The sequence below is a fragment of the Lissotriton vulgaris genome, chromosome 12 (assembly GCF_964263255.1).
Source record: "Lissotriton vulgaris chromosome 12, aLisVul1.2, whole genome shotgun sequence".
NCBI lineage: Eukaryota > Metazoa > Chordata > Amphibia > Caudata > Salamandridae > Lissotriton > Lissotriton vulgaris.
Window position 1 is genome coordinate 33,900,662 of NC_141700.1, and position 15,318 is coordinate 33,915,979.

Below are 15,318 nucleotides of genomic sequence, written 5' to 3' on the forward strand. Positions count from 1 at the left end.
CCCAAAACGCTGAAGACTAATCGTAACAGGCTAGGGTTGGAGAACAAAAAAGGAGATGGCCTGAGGTCGGGCAGGAGAGCAGGCCTCCTTAACCAACGAGAACTATCTCGAAAAAACCAACAGCTGCATCTCATGGGGACTTTTTCCCGTGAAATTTGGAAAACTATTCCTTCATTCTAGTGGCACTAAATTAATTGTTACAGGCCACTACACTTTCCTATCATTCACTGCACTCTCTTTGGTCCTGAAGAAGCGTGTGGGATCTTCTCCTGAGACCAAACATTGCGCAGAACATGTCGATCTCTAAACGTGCCCATTAGGGGTATGTTGTATGTTTAGCTACCGAGGGCCATTATCTCCCTCAAGCAGCACAACCTACTGTTTTTTTTACCTAAGGCAGAGGGGCCCCTTTCTCAATAAATCTACTAGTTACCCCTCCAGTCATCTTTGAACTTCACGTTAGGACACCACTGCCACTCACACCCTCAGGCGCCATTACGGCTTGATCTTAAAAAGATCTCCGATAAAGTGACCCTTCGGGAGACCCGAAGGGCATTGGAGCGCCGGCCCGACGAGGAGAACTGCCCAATGATGAAGCATGACATTCTTTGGGGTGTGTGAGGGCAACAAGATCAGGACATACTGTCCCTAGCAATTACAGTATTAGAACGACCGCAGTTTTCATTCTCCAATTCTCTTCCATAGGAACAGTGACTCTCGTGGGATTTAGGTCTAGGGTTGAACAATGCAACTGTTATGTTAAGTACATTTGTGAAGCGCACTATCACCCGCGAGGACAATTGTTATTCCCTAGTATTTACTCATGGTTGGAGCTTTTCCGAAGATGTGCATCAGTAAGAAGGTTTGAAGTAAGAGTAAAGAAAGGTGACTCACCAGTTTGACTAGGTTCTTGTTCATTCAACTTGTCCTTCACTCTGGGAAAATGGCTGTCATCTTTTGTCTGCGGTGTGGCTGCCACTTCTGTGTTCAATTTCTCCTCAGCCTTTATTATTTCAGCGGAACCATGAATCTTCTCGGAAGAATCACTGGCATGCTCCTCGCTGCGGCTAACACGAATGTCTCTAGTCTCTGAGCGACTGCTAAAGGCTGCACTCTTGCTCCTTGTTGAGCAAAAAGTTTGGCGATTGTCTGAATACCCAGATGAAGAACTGTCTTTTTTGTGATCCCCATCTTTTAATCGCGAATAGCTGTCAGCGGCATATCCCTTACTCTTGATGGTGCTGACAGAATGCCCATGGGCTGTATACTTGTCAGAAGAGGTATCTTTTTGGATGTCCGAGCTTGTTGACACTGAACAGCTTTTGAAAGGCAGCTTGTTACTGTTGGCAGGGCTGACAGATTTCCGAGAGTCTGGGTGCCCAGGCAAGATAACGTTTTTTATGGAATCCAAGTTCAATTGAACAGATTGGCTTTTGGGGGCTTCTTTACCTCTCTCGATGGGGCTGCCTGAAGTAGTGTCTCCTCCTTTAGGACCTGAGCCCTTGATGGATGAAAAGTTATCTAAGGCATGTTGTTTGTTATCTGAAGAACTTGTTTCGTCACTCTGGGGTTGTGGGTCAGCTTGACCTGTTGGTAAGATGCAAACATTGAATTAAAAAAACTTATTAAAAGGGCAGCTAGACCTAAAGAGTAAGAAGTCCCTTACAAGGAGTGACAGACTTCATGAATTTAATAAAGATCTATGCCCTGCAGAGATTAGCATAAAAAAACAAATTATCACTAAGGAGTTAAGTGTAAAGGTCGACAACATCTGACAGCCCAGACAACAGATACAATGGCTTTCTTTTACAATGGCGGAAGTGGATATAGAATTTTTTTTAAATGGGCTGACCCGTACCCTGATATTTTTGTACATCCCTGAAATGAATTTACTTATATCGTCATCAATGATGGTTCCCAACAAATAAGCATCTTGGTAACTTATTGTTCAGATGTATACGTCTTTTACTCACCAAATGACCACACCGAACAGGCATATATTTACATCAGTCACTGTGATCCAGTCCAACGGAGTGGACGTTGCCAAGCCACAAAATCAAAGAAATGGCATCAAGCTCTAACAGTTTAAAGTTTGGAAGAACCACAGACAGGAAATATACTGAAATCAGGGCCACTGGAATTATGAGATTGTGAGGGAGTGGAATGTTTCACATAAATATATATTTGCCGCATTTGCCACATAAATCATCATCATCTGCTGCATAATTGCAGATTTTAACTAAGCAGTAACACCTGTTGTTGCACAGTGGATAGCCCTATGCAAAGGTTAACAGGTCACCTTTCTTTTGGTCATTGCTATATTTGGGAGTTAAATTGGAACTAATTATGTGCAACCAATTCAGAGACAGTGTTAACTGTAAAAATGACAAAATAATTAAGTAATACTATTGCAAATTGTGCTGCATTATGCACATAATGTGACATTTTGTCCTGCATAACTTACTCAACACTGCCGGATAATTTGGCCATCGTCTGCTGCAGAATTCATGCTGGAAGACTTTGGCTCTTAATATGTTAGGTGACAGTTGTCGGATAAGTTAACGCAAATAAAAAAACTATCTACACTAATTTCAGGATTTCACATTAAAAATATCAAGTAACCTCATGTTTCAGATGCAAAAGTCTGTAAAAATACCATCTAATATATTCCATAGTTAAATTTAAGCTAAAACTTTCATATGCTCCTAAATATGTTCTAATTTTCTGAGGAAAGAACTATTGAAAGTTTTAGAATTATTTTTAGTGGGACGCTTGCCTTCTCTCAAAATGTGTCTTGGGTGATTACTGCCTTAGATATTGTCTTGAATAGTATTATAGACAGACGGGTTGGCTGCCTCAAGTTCAGCATTGTCCTAAACATGCTTAGCCTTTAGTTTGCTAGTGCAATACACTAACCAGCTCTGCTCAGGGGGCCCAAACTGAGCGAGGGGGCGATAGTACTCTGTAGGTCTGGTACATCAGTAGGTGCAATTGGGGGACCGTTGTACTTTCCGACCAGGTCGAGCATCAAGTCCTTGAAAATATCAAACGGGATAAAGTCCATTTTTCACCTAAAAAAAAATATATAAATATAGAGTAAATTTAACAAATAGGTTATGCCCCTGATATGTATACTGAACTGAATAATTAATCTTCTCTTTACAAACTGCTCACTTAAACTTTTTTTGTTAACAAAAGAAGGAAAATACCTTTTATAAAGGCGACAGGGCGTCAGTGCAATACTGACTCCATGAAATGATATTCAGCAAATCATGCCTAGCAACCTCAGTAGAAGGAAAAGTGTGCTGCCTCTGGACAAAATTAGAAAACTGAGTTTCTGTAACAGCCAAGAGGTTAGACAGCGGTGGGTCCGACTGTGACTCCTGCCCAGGTAAGAAGTGAGAGTTGGCAGAATACCTATAAAACGTACACCATATATCCAACTCGAAAAGTAAGAGAGAAAGCATGTCACACATCAAATGCAATACTGATCCATTATTCCGATGGGCATCACCGTGCTCACAAAGGCACTCCCCTTCCAGCAACAACTGTTTGAGGAAAATCTGAGACAAAAAAAGAGAAGACGCAATTGACAAAATAATATAGTTTAACTCACTATGCGGCCAGGAGATCAACAGTCACCTCAGTGGGAGTTGAAAACTGATACTGAAGCACTGCTCGCAGGCAGCGATTTTTATACAGAGAAACCACAAGATAAGTAAAATTTCATGTGACTTACTGACCTTTAGCAGTATCTGTGATGATAAACAGAAACCCACAATGTGGGTCTGGGTTCTCAGAATCCAAGTATACAAAGTGCATGTTTATGTGACCGCACAACACGTGGTTATATAGTGCTAAATCCTAACTGGGCCAAGCTATCTGACCTTTACTACGTGTGGTTTTGGCAAAAGCATGCACATGTTTGTTAGCCTGTGTTTTAGGGCAGGATGCACACCTGTTGTCTCATCCTGTGTACGTGTTCAAGCAGGGGCGTGCTCGGAGGGAAAGCGGACCCTTATGTGATTGGTGCATCTCGGCTCGTACCCTAGCAGGTATGTGTTGGGGTTACCAACTTCATGCAATGGCCGGTCTGAAATAACCACGAGATGTTTTGCCAAGTTTCCTACAACTGAGGTGTGATGTGACTTGTCAGTTCCTGCTTTACCCATGGTTGTTTTCAAGTACAGGCCTGTTGCCGATTGCCTAGGTTAGTTGCTATCACTAACCAGAAAGGTCTGTATGGGGGCCTGGGGTCTTAGACCTTCGGGGGTTCCTACAAGGTGCATTGCATTCTGCACGCCAGCACAACAAAGACTCAACACAACAGATATGACCATACCCTTCACACCCATCCTGTACATCCCAAATATTACATATGACTAGGTATCGACAACCACACACTTCCCAGAACTGCACTTGGATGTGCCAATCCCTGCACAGACGAATGCTACAAGTAACTCTGCACCAGCAGTTGCACTATATCAACAAGGGCACCCAACAGATCCGCGAGCACACACACAATAAAGACAGTTCAGATACTCCATACATGCCAATGAGCTCCAACAGTACCAATCACAACAGTAAACAATCATAACCTCCAAAGAACACAAAAAGAGTCAGGTCTGCAATGGAAACCTCGAGGCCTGGGAGTGATGGTACCCGAACCCTACAGTGCTCAGAGGTGGTATCTGAAAGAGACACGTTAGTGATAGATTCCTTACCTTAGAATATCCCCAGGCTTCAGACTGGAACCAAAAACTTTTGTGTAGCAATACCCCTGCGAGTCGGTAGGCGTCGTCCGCAGCTCCGCGTCCGTCGTCGGCGTCGTTAGCGCCGGAATGACGTCGCCGGAGTAATAAAACAACGCCCTCGCGCGCTGCCGTTAGTTCTTCTTTTTTCCGCGCCATCTAGCGCAGATCCGGAGAAGCTCTACCCCTTCGTCACTTTTTGACTAAACTTTTTTGATCTTTTGATCTGTTTTTTGTCGAGTCGTTCGACTCCTACGGTGCCGGTAGGGATGCCCGGGTTCAAACCCTGCTCCAAGTGCAGCCGACTGATGTTGGTTTCCGACCCCCATCGCCAGTGTCTCCAGTGTCTAGGCCTAGAACACGACGACCGAAACTGCTCCGACTGCCGGGCCCTGACGTCTATGGCTAGGCGGGAGAGGTCCCGCAAGCGACTTGAGCTCCGGAAGTCGGCCCCGTGCCGTTCGAGGTCCCGGTCCCACAGGAGGTCGAGGGACCGGTCGCGGGGTCGGAGCCCTCGTAGCTCCGAGAGTCGGTATCGGTCTTCAGGATCAAGATCCTCAGGTAAGAGGCACGAGAGGTCGGAAAGGCGTCATCGCTCTTCCGACGCGTCCGGGGGTTCGGGTGACACCACCCACGCGGCTCCGACGGAGTCGCGGGCGTCGCAACCTGCCCCACACCTTCCGGTCCCTGGGCACGATGCGACGCCAGAGGAGATCAAGCGGTACCTCATGGCCAGGAGGTCTCTCCCTCCTCCGCCGGGCTCCGTGGCGCCTTCGGGCCCAGCGGTCTCGGCTGGGGGTCTAGCGGGTCGGGTGCTTCGGCTCAGACGCCGTCGGGTGCTGCGCCACTGGCGACTTCAGTCCAGGCGCCGCAGGCCCCCACTGAATCCAGTTCCGGATCGTCGCCGCTCGACCTCATCAACGCCGGCCCCTAGGGTGTCGCCCCCAGCAACGCCGTCCCCGATCCTGCTTTCGATTCGGTTCCGGCGCCGCTCTCGACGTCGTATGAAGAATTTTACTTCCACGAACCGGCCCCATCCTTTGAACCTGAATTTCAAGTGATGGGTGACGAGGGAGATTGGGAGGGGTCTGTGGACTCTCTGGCACAGAAGTGCCAGTCTCAACAGGACTGGACATGTGAGCTTGGGGATGCCAGTAGACTGGACACTTCGCCAGACACTGGTTTTGTCTCCCCTCCAACCGTGGCTACGGAGGAGGAGGCTGCCTACAGTGTAGTGTTGACGCGGGCGGCCAAGGCATTGGGCCTAGAGCTCCCCGGTGCGGCCGTGAGGACTAACCTCCTCACTGAGGTCCTTAAACCGCAGGCAAGCTCGGCTGAGCCTCTGCTGCCGTTTAATGAGGCCTTGTGTGAAGTTCTTTTGGGCACGTGGTCCAAGCCCGCTACAGGTCAGCCTGTAGATAGAAACGTGACCAGACGCTACCGCCCGCTGCGGGCGACCCTTGCTTCTTGTCCACCCACCCCACCCCCAAGAGCCTGGTTATCCAGGCCTCTACTTCCCAGACCGCATTCCCGACGGCTCCGCCCGATTGGGAATCCAAGAGGTACGAACAATTCGGTAAGAAGGTGTTCTCGTCCCTGAGTTTGGGACTGCGGTCGGTCAATACTGCATGCCTCTTGGGCCGCTACACACACACTCTGTGGGACACGGTCGCGGACGTGCTGCCACTATGTCCGGAGGAGGCCCAGACTAAACTCGCCCAAGCCCTTGTGGAGGGTCGAAATGCGGCACGCTATTCCATCAGGTGTGGCCTGGATACCACGGACTCACTGGGCAGAGCGATGGCAACGACGGTGGCAGTTCGACGCCACGCCTGGTTGAGGACCGCCAACTTTTCAGCTGATGTCCAGGCCACCCTTCTGGACATGCAGTTTGATGGCCGTCGCCTCTTTGGCGACAAGGCAGACCATGCGCTTGAGTGTTTTAAGGACTCTAGGGCTACGGCCAAGTCCTTGGGCCTCTCTGCCCCACGCCAGCAAACGGGTGCCTTTCGCTCCTTTCGTGGCCAAGGAAGGGGTTCATCAATGTGCCGAAGTCACACCTGTGCCCCTCTCAGAAGCTCCTCTTCATCGGAGTGGTCCTCGACTCAGCGCAGTTTCGGGTTTATCCTCCCGAACAGCGAGTCCGGGATATTCGGGCTCTGATTCCAATCATTCAGCCTTTATCCCGGGTCTCGGTCAGGTTGACGCTGCGGCTTCTGGGGCTGATGGCCTCCTGCATCCTTCTTGTGCATCACGCCAGGTGGCGGATGCGGACTCTGCAGTGGGACTTGAAGTTTCAGTGGCCCAGCATCAGGGCAACCTGTCCGACCATGTCGTGATCTCCTCGGAGGGCGCTGCGAGACAGCTGCAGTGGTGGCTCACGGACCGCGATTGGTTCAGCGGCAGGTCCCACTCCATTCCCCAACCGGAGCACGTAGTTTTGACGGACGCGTCCCTCCAGGGCTGGGGAGGCCACATGGGAGAGGCGGAGATCAGAGGCCTCTGGTCTCCGGCGGCGTCCCGGCTCCATATCAACCTTCTGGAGCTGCGGGTGATTCGTCTAGCACTGAAGGCATTCATCCCCTCTGTTTGGGGGAGTGTAGTGCAGGTGTTCACGGACAACACCACCGCCATGTGGTACTGCAACAAACAGGGCGGGGTGGGGTCGTGGACCCTATGCCAGGAGGCTCTGCGCCTCTGGCAGTGGCTGGAACATCAGGGCGTGACCCTGGTGGTTCAACACCTGGCAGGTTCTCTGAACGCTAGGGCGGACAAGCTCAGCCGAAGATGCATGATGGATCACGAATGGTGTCTGAACTCGGACGTGGCGCAAGGCCTCTTTCTGCAGTGGGGAGAGCATTGGTTAGATCTATTCGCCACCGAAGAGAACGCGCAATGTCATCAGTTCTGCGTGCTGGAATTCACAAGGCGGCACTCGCTCGGGGACGCTTTTCGTCGCGAGTGGAGTTGCGGTCTGTTGTACGCCTTACCGCCTATACCACTTCTGCCCAGAGTGCTGAAGAAAATCAAGCGCGACCGAGCTCACGTCATCCTTGTGGCTCCGGACTGGGCGCGAAGGTACTAGTATCCCGAGCTACTCAGTATGTCAGTTGATCCCCCGATTCGTCTGCCTCTTCAGGAGGACCTTCTGTCGCAGCAGCAGGGGACGGTCCTCCACCCGAACCTGTCCAGTGTCCACCTCCATGCTTGGAGATTGAGCGGCGACCGTTGAGGCCATTTGACTTGCCTCCTGAAGTCTGTAATGTCATTCTGGCAGCCAGGCGTCCCTCCACAAAGTCGGTATGCGCCTGCAGGTGGAACAGATTTGTGGCATGGTGCACAGTAAAGGCTGTGGACCCTCTCAATGCCCCTCTCTCTGAGGTTCTCCTCTTCCTTCTTTCTCTTGCCCAGCAGGGCTCTGCTCTGGGCACTATCAAGGGCTACATTTCAGCCCTTTCGGCCTTCTGAAGGCTACCTGATCAGCCTTCTTTGTTCAAGTCCCCCATAGTAAACAGATTCTTAAAGGGCATCACTCATATGTTCCCTCCTGTTCCTTTCGTGATGCCCCAGTGGGACTTGAACCTGGTTCTAACTTACTTGATGTGCACTCCCTTTGAGCCACTTCATAACTGTCCTCTCCGTCTTCTTACTCTTAAGGCTGCTTTCCTGGTTGCCATCACCTCTGCCAGGAGAGCGAGTGAGCTCCAGGCTCTTTCCTCTAAACCTCCTTTCCGTCCATCCGGACAAGGTTGTGTTGCTGACAAAACCCTCTTTCCTGCCCAAGGTAGTCACAGCCTTCCACATCGGGCAGTCCATCACCTTGCCCACCTTCTTTCCGCCTCCACATCCCTCGAAAGAGGAAGAGAGGCTCTACCGTCTGGACCTAAAACGTGCGCTCTCTTACTATCTGGATTGCACACGCCAGTTCCGGGTGGATAACCAAATCTTTGTTGGTTACGTGGGCGCTAAGAAAGGACGGGCGGTGCACAAGCGGACCATCTCTCAGTGAATCGTGTTGTGCATCCAAGCGTGTTACTCCCTGGCTAAGAAGGAAGCTCCTGTTGGGCTGAGGGCCCACTCCACTCGGGCCACGGCGACTACTACTGCCCTGGGCCGGGGAGTCCCCTTGCAGGACATTTGTCAGGCAGCTACGTGGGCCTCGCTGCACACGTTCGCAAGACCCTACTGCCTGGACAGCCAAGTCCGGAGGGATGGCTTCTTTGGTCGTTCCGTCCTCCAGGACTTTCTGGTGTGATTATTGGTTCGCAGACCCACCACCGGGGTTGGTATTGCTGGGGTATCTATTCTAAGGTAAGGAATCTATCACTAAAGTGTCTCTTTCAGATGCACAAGTTACTACTTGTGTAACGATATATCTGTAAGAGACATTAGTTAGAGATAGATTCCTTACCGACCCACCCATCCTCCCCGTTCTGCGAACCGATATCTAGGGTTACGGTCACCCCCTTTCAGGGCCCTAGTTTCATGGCACCAGTGTTGGTTCTGTCATGGCTCTGCACTTCTGGCGCGGGAAAGCTGTGTATAAGAACTGACGTCAGCGCGCGAGGGCAGCGTCTAAGTACTCCGGCGATGTCATTCCGGCGCTAACGACGCCGACGATGGACGCGGAGCCGCGGACGACTCCTACCGACGCGCATGGGTATTGCTACGTAAAAGTTTCCGGATCCAGTCCGACGCCTGGGGATATTCTACGGTAAGGAATCTATCACTAACTAATGTCTCTTACAGATATATTGTTACACAAGTAGTAAATTGTGCGCCAATGGTAAACTGTTACGCAAATTCTTGGCAACATAACATTACTTACTGCAACAATATAGGTGTCGCTCCCCACGGCCCCTGGCCCTTGCTGCTATCTCTGTGCTGCTCCCATTTCTCTACACATTACGACTGTACTATTGCCTGCATTGGTATCGTTGTGCTGCTCGCGCTACATTAATTGTTTAATTCTATTGCCTGCATTGGTATCGTTGTGCTGCTCGCTCTGCATTAATTGTTTAATTCTATTGCCTGCATTGGTATCGTTGTGCTGCTCGCTCTGCTTTGATTGTTTAATTCTGTTGCCTGCATTAGTATTGTTGTGCTACTCGCTCTACAGTGATCAATACTGGCGCCTGCATTGTTCGCATTGCTTCATTAAGTATTCCTGCCTCTGCATATATTACACGCTTCGCCTTGCGTAGCGCTCGCATTACCAGCTAGATTAAAATGTAATTGTGCCTATTCGTGAGAGTGCCTCTGAACACAACGTTTTAACTTTTGTTGCCCCAACCGGTTCCGGTTTCAATTCCGCTGCCATTTTATTGTTGTTGTGCCTCGTAGCCCGTCCTCTCCACCCCGCCTCCCAGCTGCTCCTCCCTCGGCCCTCCCCCCTCCACTATCCACATATGACAGAAGCTTTTGCACACAGCGTTCACGCGCAGCGATCGCGCCCCATGCGCGCCGAAGGTGCGCCAAAGGTAAGCCCGTCTACGCCCGTCCGCGCCTGGACCGCGCCCAGCGCCAGACCCCCTGGCCCTCGCAAAACCCTGTCCACCCGCTATACGTATGACGCCGCTACCCTCTTTGCCCTTAACCCCGGTCGCACGCCACAATGCTGCGAAGCCGCCCCAGGACACACCCATGGACCATTCGCCTGCCACTCCTGCAAGTTCACCTGCATCAGGACCTACACCAAATCCACTTCCTCCAAACACAACTCCGACTCTAACCACCTGAAGTGCATCCTGCTGAACACCCGCTCGATCCACAGACACGCCACTGAACTCTGGGACTTACTCGACACTACATCGCCTTCCTTACAGAAACCTGGATGAACGCCTCATCAGCGCCCGACATCGCCATAGCCATCCCGGACGCTTACAAGATCATCCGAAAAGACCGCACCAACCATTCAGGAGGAGGCATCGCCATCGTCCATAAGAACACCATCCGAATCACGACCAGCTCCGACGATAACCTTGCGACCGACAAACACCTTCACTTCCAGATCCACACCAACCCCAGGACCACACTTAGAGGCACCCTCATCTACAGACCACCAGGAACCCGCACACAATTCAACAAAGACATCACTGACTTCATCAGCCCACATGCCCTCACATCCGAGAACTACATTCTACTGGGAGACCTCAACTTCCACCTGGAAAAGAAAAAACGACAGCGACACCAACACCCTTCTGGACAACCTGGCCAATCTCAGACTCAAACAACTTGTTGACACCCCCACCCACTTAACCGGACACACGCTCGACCCTATCTTCACCTCCAGCAAACAAATCTCCTTCGATCACACCACAGCTCTACATTGGACGGACCACAGCTGCGTTCACTTCAGCTACAAAAAGACCACGACCCACAACCGACCACAACCCATTCCTCGAAGAAACTGGAACAAAATTACCACCGACCAACTCTTCACATCGCTTAACCAAAACTCCCCTGCCATATTATCGGACCCAAATCAAGCTGCCGACAAACTCACACAATGGATCACCCACAGCGCTGACGAATTAGCACCCTGATCAAACAAGGTAGCAAAAAGGCCCCCTGGTTCAACGATGACCTTAAGAAATCCAAGAAGCTATGTCGTACCCTCGAGAAAACCTGGAGAAAAAACCCAACCACTGACAACCTGACCACCTTCAAGGACGCCACCCGCAAACACCACCAATTGATCCGATCCACCAAGAAATCAGCATTCAAAGATCGACTCGACAACAACGCCCACAACAGCAAGGAACTATTCAACATCGTCAAAGAATTTACCAACCCCACCGCCGGCACCAATGACATCACTCCCTCCCAAGACCTCTGCGACTCTTTATCCTCTTTCTTCCACAACAAAATCGCCGACATACATAACAGCTTTGAAAACCAGTCCGAAGAACAGACCACTCCACCCACCCCCGAACCAAAACAGCACTCTCACAACCTTTACGCCTGGAACCCAATCACTACTCCGCCTGATGAACTCCATCCACTCAAGCTCACCAACCGACCCATGTCCCCACCACATCTTCAACAAAGCAGACTCCATCATCGCACCCCATCTCCGCGATGTCATTAACTGTTCCTTCAACTCCGCAACCTTCCCGGAAATCTGGAAACATGCCGAACTCAGCGCCCTTCTGAAGAAACCCACAGCAGACCCCTCTGAACTTAAGAACTACCGCCCCATCTCACTCCTCCCATTCCCTGCTAAAGTCATTGAGAAAGCCGTCAATAGTCAGCTCGCCGCCTTCCTTGAATCCAACAACTCCCTCGACCCCTCACAGTCCGGCGTCCGAGCCAAACACAGCACCGAAACCGCCCTCATCGCTGCTACAGATGACATCAGAATGCTACTGGACAACGGAGAAACAGTTGTCCTAATCCTACTTGACCTCTCCGCCGCCTTCGACACAGTCTGTAATAGCACCCTCATAAAACGCCTCAGCAACGTCGGAATACAAGGAAAAGCTTTGGACTGGATCATCTCGTTCCTCGCCGGAAGAACCCAGAGAGTCCGCCTCCCCCCTTTTAGATCAGAGGCCACTGAAGTCATCTGCGGCGTACCACAAGGATCATCACTCAGTCCCACCCTCTTCAGCGTTTACATGAGTCCCCTCGCTTCCATCACGCGACAACACAACCTCAACATCATCTCCTACACAGACGACACCCAGCTGATCCTCTCCCTCACCAAAGACCCAAACACCACCAAAACCAACCTACACGAAGGAATGAAAGAAGTAGCCGAATGGATGAAGAAGAGCCGTTTAAAACTAAACTCGGACAAAACAGAAGTCCTCATCTTAGGATCATCCCCCTCTGCCTGGGACGACTCATGGTGGCCACCGGCCCTGGGTACAGCACCCATACCTACAGATCACGCATGTAACCTGGTCTTCATCCTAGACTCCTCCCTCTCAATGACCAGACAAGTCAACGCCTTCTCATCTTCATGCTTCAACATCCTACGGATGCTCAAAAAAATCTTCCGTTGGATCCCCACCGAAACAAGAAAGACAGTCACCCACGCACTGGTCACAAGCCGACTGGATTATGGAAACACCCTTTACGCCGGAACCACAGCCAGACTACAGAAAAAACTCCAACGCATCCAAAACGCCTCAGCCAGACTCATACTGGACATCCCCCGCCAAGCTCACATTTCCAGTCACCTGAAAGACCTCCACTGGCCCCCCGTCAACAAGAGAATAACGTTCCGTCTCCTCACCCACAAGGCCCTCTACGACCTAGGACCCGAATGCCTCAACACACGACTGTCCTTCTACACACCCACCCGCCAACTACGATCATCCTATCAAGCCCTCGCCGCAATTCCGCGCATCCATAGATCCACCATGGGAGGAAGATCCTTCTCCTACTTAGCGGCCAAAACCAGGAATTCTCTCCCCACTCACCTCCGCCTTACACAGAACCACCTCTCCTTCAGAAAGCAGCTACAAACCTGGCTTTTCGATAAGTAATGCACCCACCCTCCCTCAAGCGCCTTGAGACCCTCTGGGTGAGTAGTGCGCTATACAAATTCCTGAACTTGAACTAGCTAGATCACTTGATCATTTCCATATTGAGGAGAAATATTGCAGGAGACAGTGCCTTAAGAAAACACTTCTTTAATCAAAATATATTAATTTTAATCCTATAGAACTGAAAGCCAATCATAAGAGGGGTTAACACTCTGCAGAAGTAGGAATCGAGTAAGTTGCTGCTATCCAGGGAGGAGAAATGTTTAGAAGGCATTAGCTTGTTAATGCAGGGACAGCTCTGAGTACTTCAGTGGAGTTAGCAGACACCTCCAGGGCCTGGGCAGACAGTTCCCAGACCTGAGCTGTCATCAAAGAAAGGGATTCTGGGAACTGTAGTCTTGGTGCCGTACAAATGACTCATTTAAACAATGCACCTGGTGTAACTTGTCTGACCAATGAAAAGCTAGAACTAGACCCGCAGTAGCAGCCAGGTGACATGCTGCCAGAGGGTAACACTACACAGGCTGGTTTGGGTACCCGGAGGCGCTGATGAACTCACAGTTGCCTCGGGGACAGTACTGTAGAGATGTCAAATGCCATCCGTAATAATGCGCGTCACCAAAGGTGGATGAATGCCTACCACCCCTCCAGCATCAGGCGGGGGTGGGGGGTGTTTGACATGGATGGGGGTAAACTTTACCCGGTAAAGGAAGGGGGTGCCTTACCTCCCGCAGGTGGGTTATACCCATCCGATCACCTCAGATTAGGAGCCACTCTAACCGACCGCATCCATACATGAAACCGCATTGGCGACTTCGGTGAGTGAAGGCAGAGAGAGCCAATAGGAGATCGGGTTTACACTGATTGACAGGTAAAAGGCGGGGCCAGAAGGGTCTGCTCGCTGTGTTGTTGTCCTATTGATCCAGCGGTAGATTAGATTATAAAGTCCCGCCCAGGAAAAGCCGCTTCTCTCATCCCGGAAGAAACCGCCTAGCTGCTGCCCAGAAGAGGAAGGTTCTCCGCTTGCCCCGGAAGTGGTCAGTTAACTGCCCCTTGTCCGGTTTTTCGGTTGATTAACAAACTGCATGCGTGTTATTACACGGCGGGCATCCCCTTCCCCTCGCCGTAATTGTTTTGGGTTATTTTATTCGTGTTGAAGACCTCAGATATAATAACATTGATGCCGGATGGGGCCCATCCCCGACAATCTACTCCTTCGGTTCGTTCCAGTCCACTCTTAGATATGAGCGTTTTTATTTTTATTTTATTTTATGAGTTTTTATATAGCGCGGACGTTACCCGAAGGTTTCGGAGCTCTTCACAATAGGAAAAGTAACTTTACATGAGGAGAAAATTACACGTGGGAATGTTACAAAAGCAAACGTCACATTACATAAGGCAATTGTGCATGTATCAAGAGCAAACAAAATACAAGAGGTAGCAAACGATACGTTACAAGAAGAAAAAACAAGCCTTTACAATGCAACGGTTTCGCCTTTGCAAAAGTTATAGCTATTGGCATTGTAAATGACAACATTTTTATTTACGTGTTGGTTTTGAAAACAGATAAATAAATGACATTGTCATTTACAATGGCAATAGCTTAATCATGGTCCCAGAACGTGAACATCTGTAATATAATAATAAAAAGCACTGAACAGTTCTCATAATAGTGCAGTAAAAAGTCACATACAGATTTGAAGATTGACTGCTACATTAAACAAGGATTTACAAAACCAGACTAGGTGCTCGGGAGGCTGAGGACCAGAGCAGCTGTACACTTGTTGGAGGTCAGCTGGTGTAGGGCTGACGCGATGTGGCGTTCGCCAGCAGAGAGGACATTACAATGCAAAAGCACACACAACTGGAAACTGTCGCCTCGCATGGGCACAGAAGGGAAAGAAACACAGACACCAGAGCTGGGCATTTCACTGAGAAGGGCACGTTTGTGTTCAGCGAGTCAAGTACTCAGAGGTGCGACAAAAGGGATCCAATCCGAGACGATTCGTGGCAAGACCGAGGGCAGGATGGATGTTGGGGGTCCCCTCACCTGCAAGGGACGAGATGGCGGT

At 50.2% G+C, this 15,318-nt stretch overlaps 1 protein-coding gene across 1 annotated transcript in view; it reads right to left on the reverse strand.

The window, feature by feature from the left end:
- LOC147673147 (uncharacterized) overlaps window positions 1-14,099 on the reverse strand; it is an 83,350-nt gene extending 69,251 nt beyond the window's left edge. The window contains exons 1-3 of the mRNA XM_086946900.1: window positions 13,972-14,099; window positions 2,917-3,071; window positions 895-1,587 (exon numbers count right to left, since the gene is read on the reverse strand). Coding sequence (XP_086803026.1) covers window positions 895-1,587; window positions 2,917-3,064 — 841 coding nt within the window. The 5' untranslated portion in view covers window positions 3,065-3,071; window positions 13,972-14,099. The remainder of the gene's footprint in view (window positions 1-894; window positions 1,588-2,916; window positions 3,072-13,971) is intronic.
- Window positions 14,100-15,318: the final 1,219 nt, after the last annotated feature.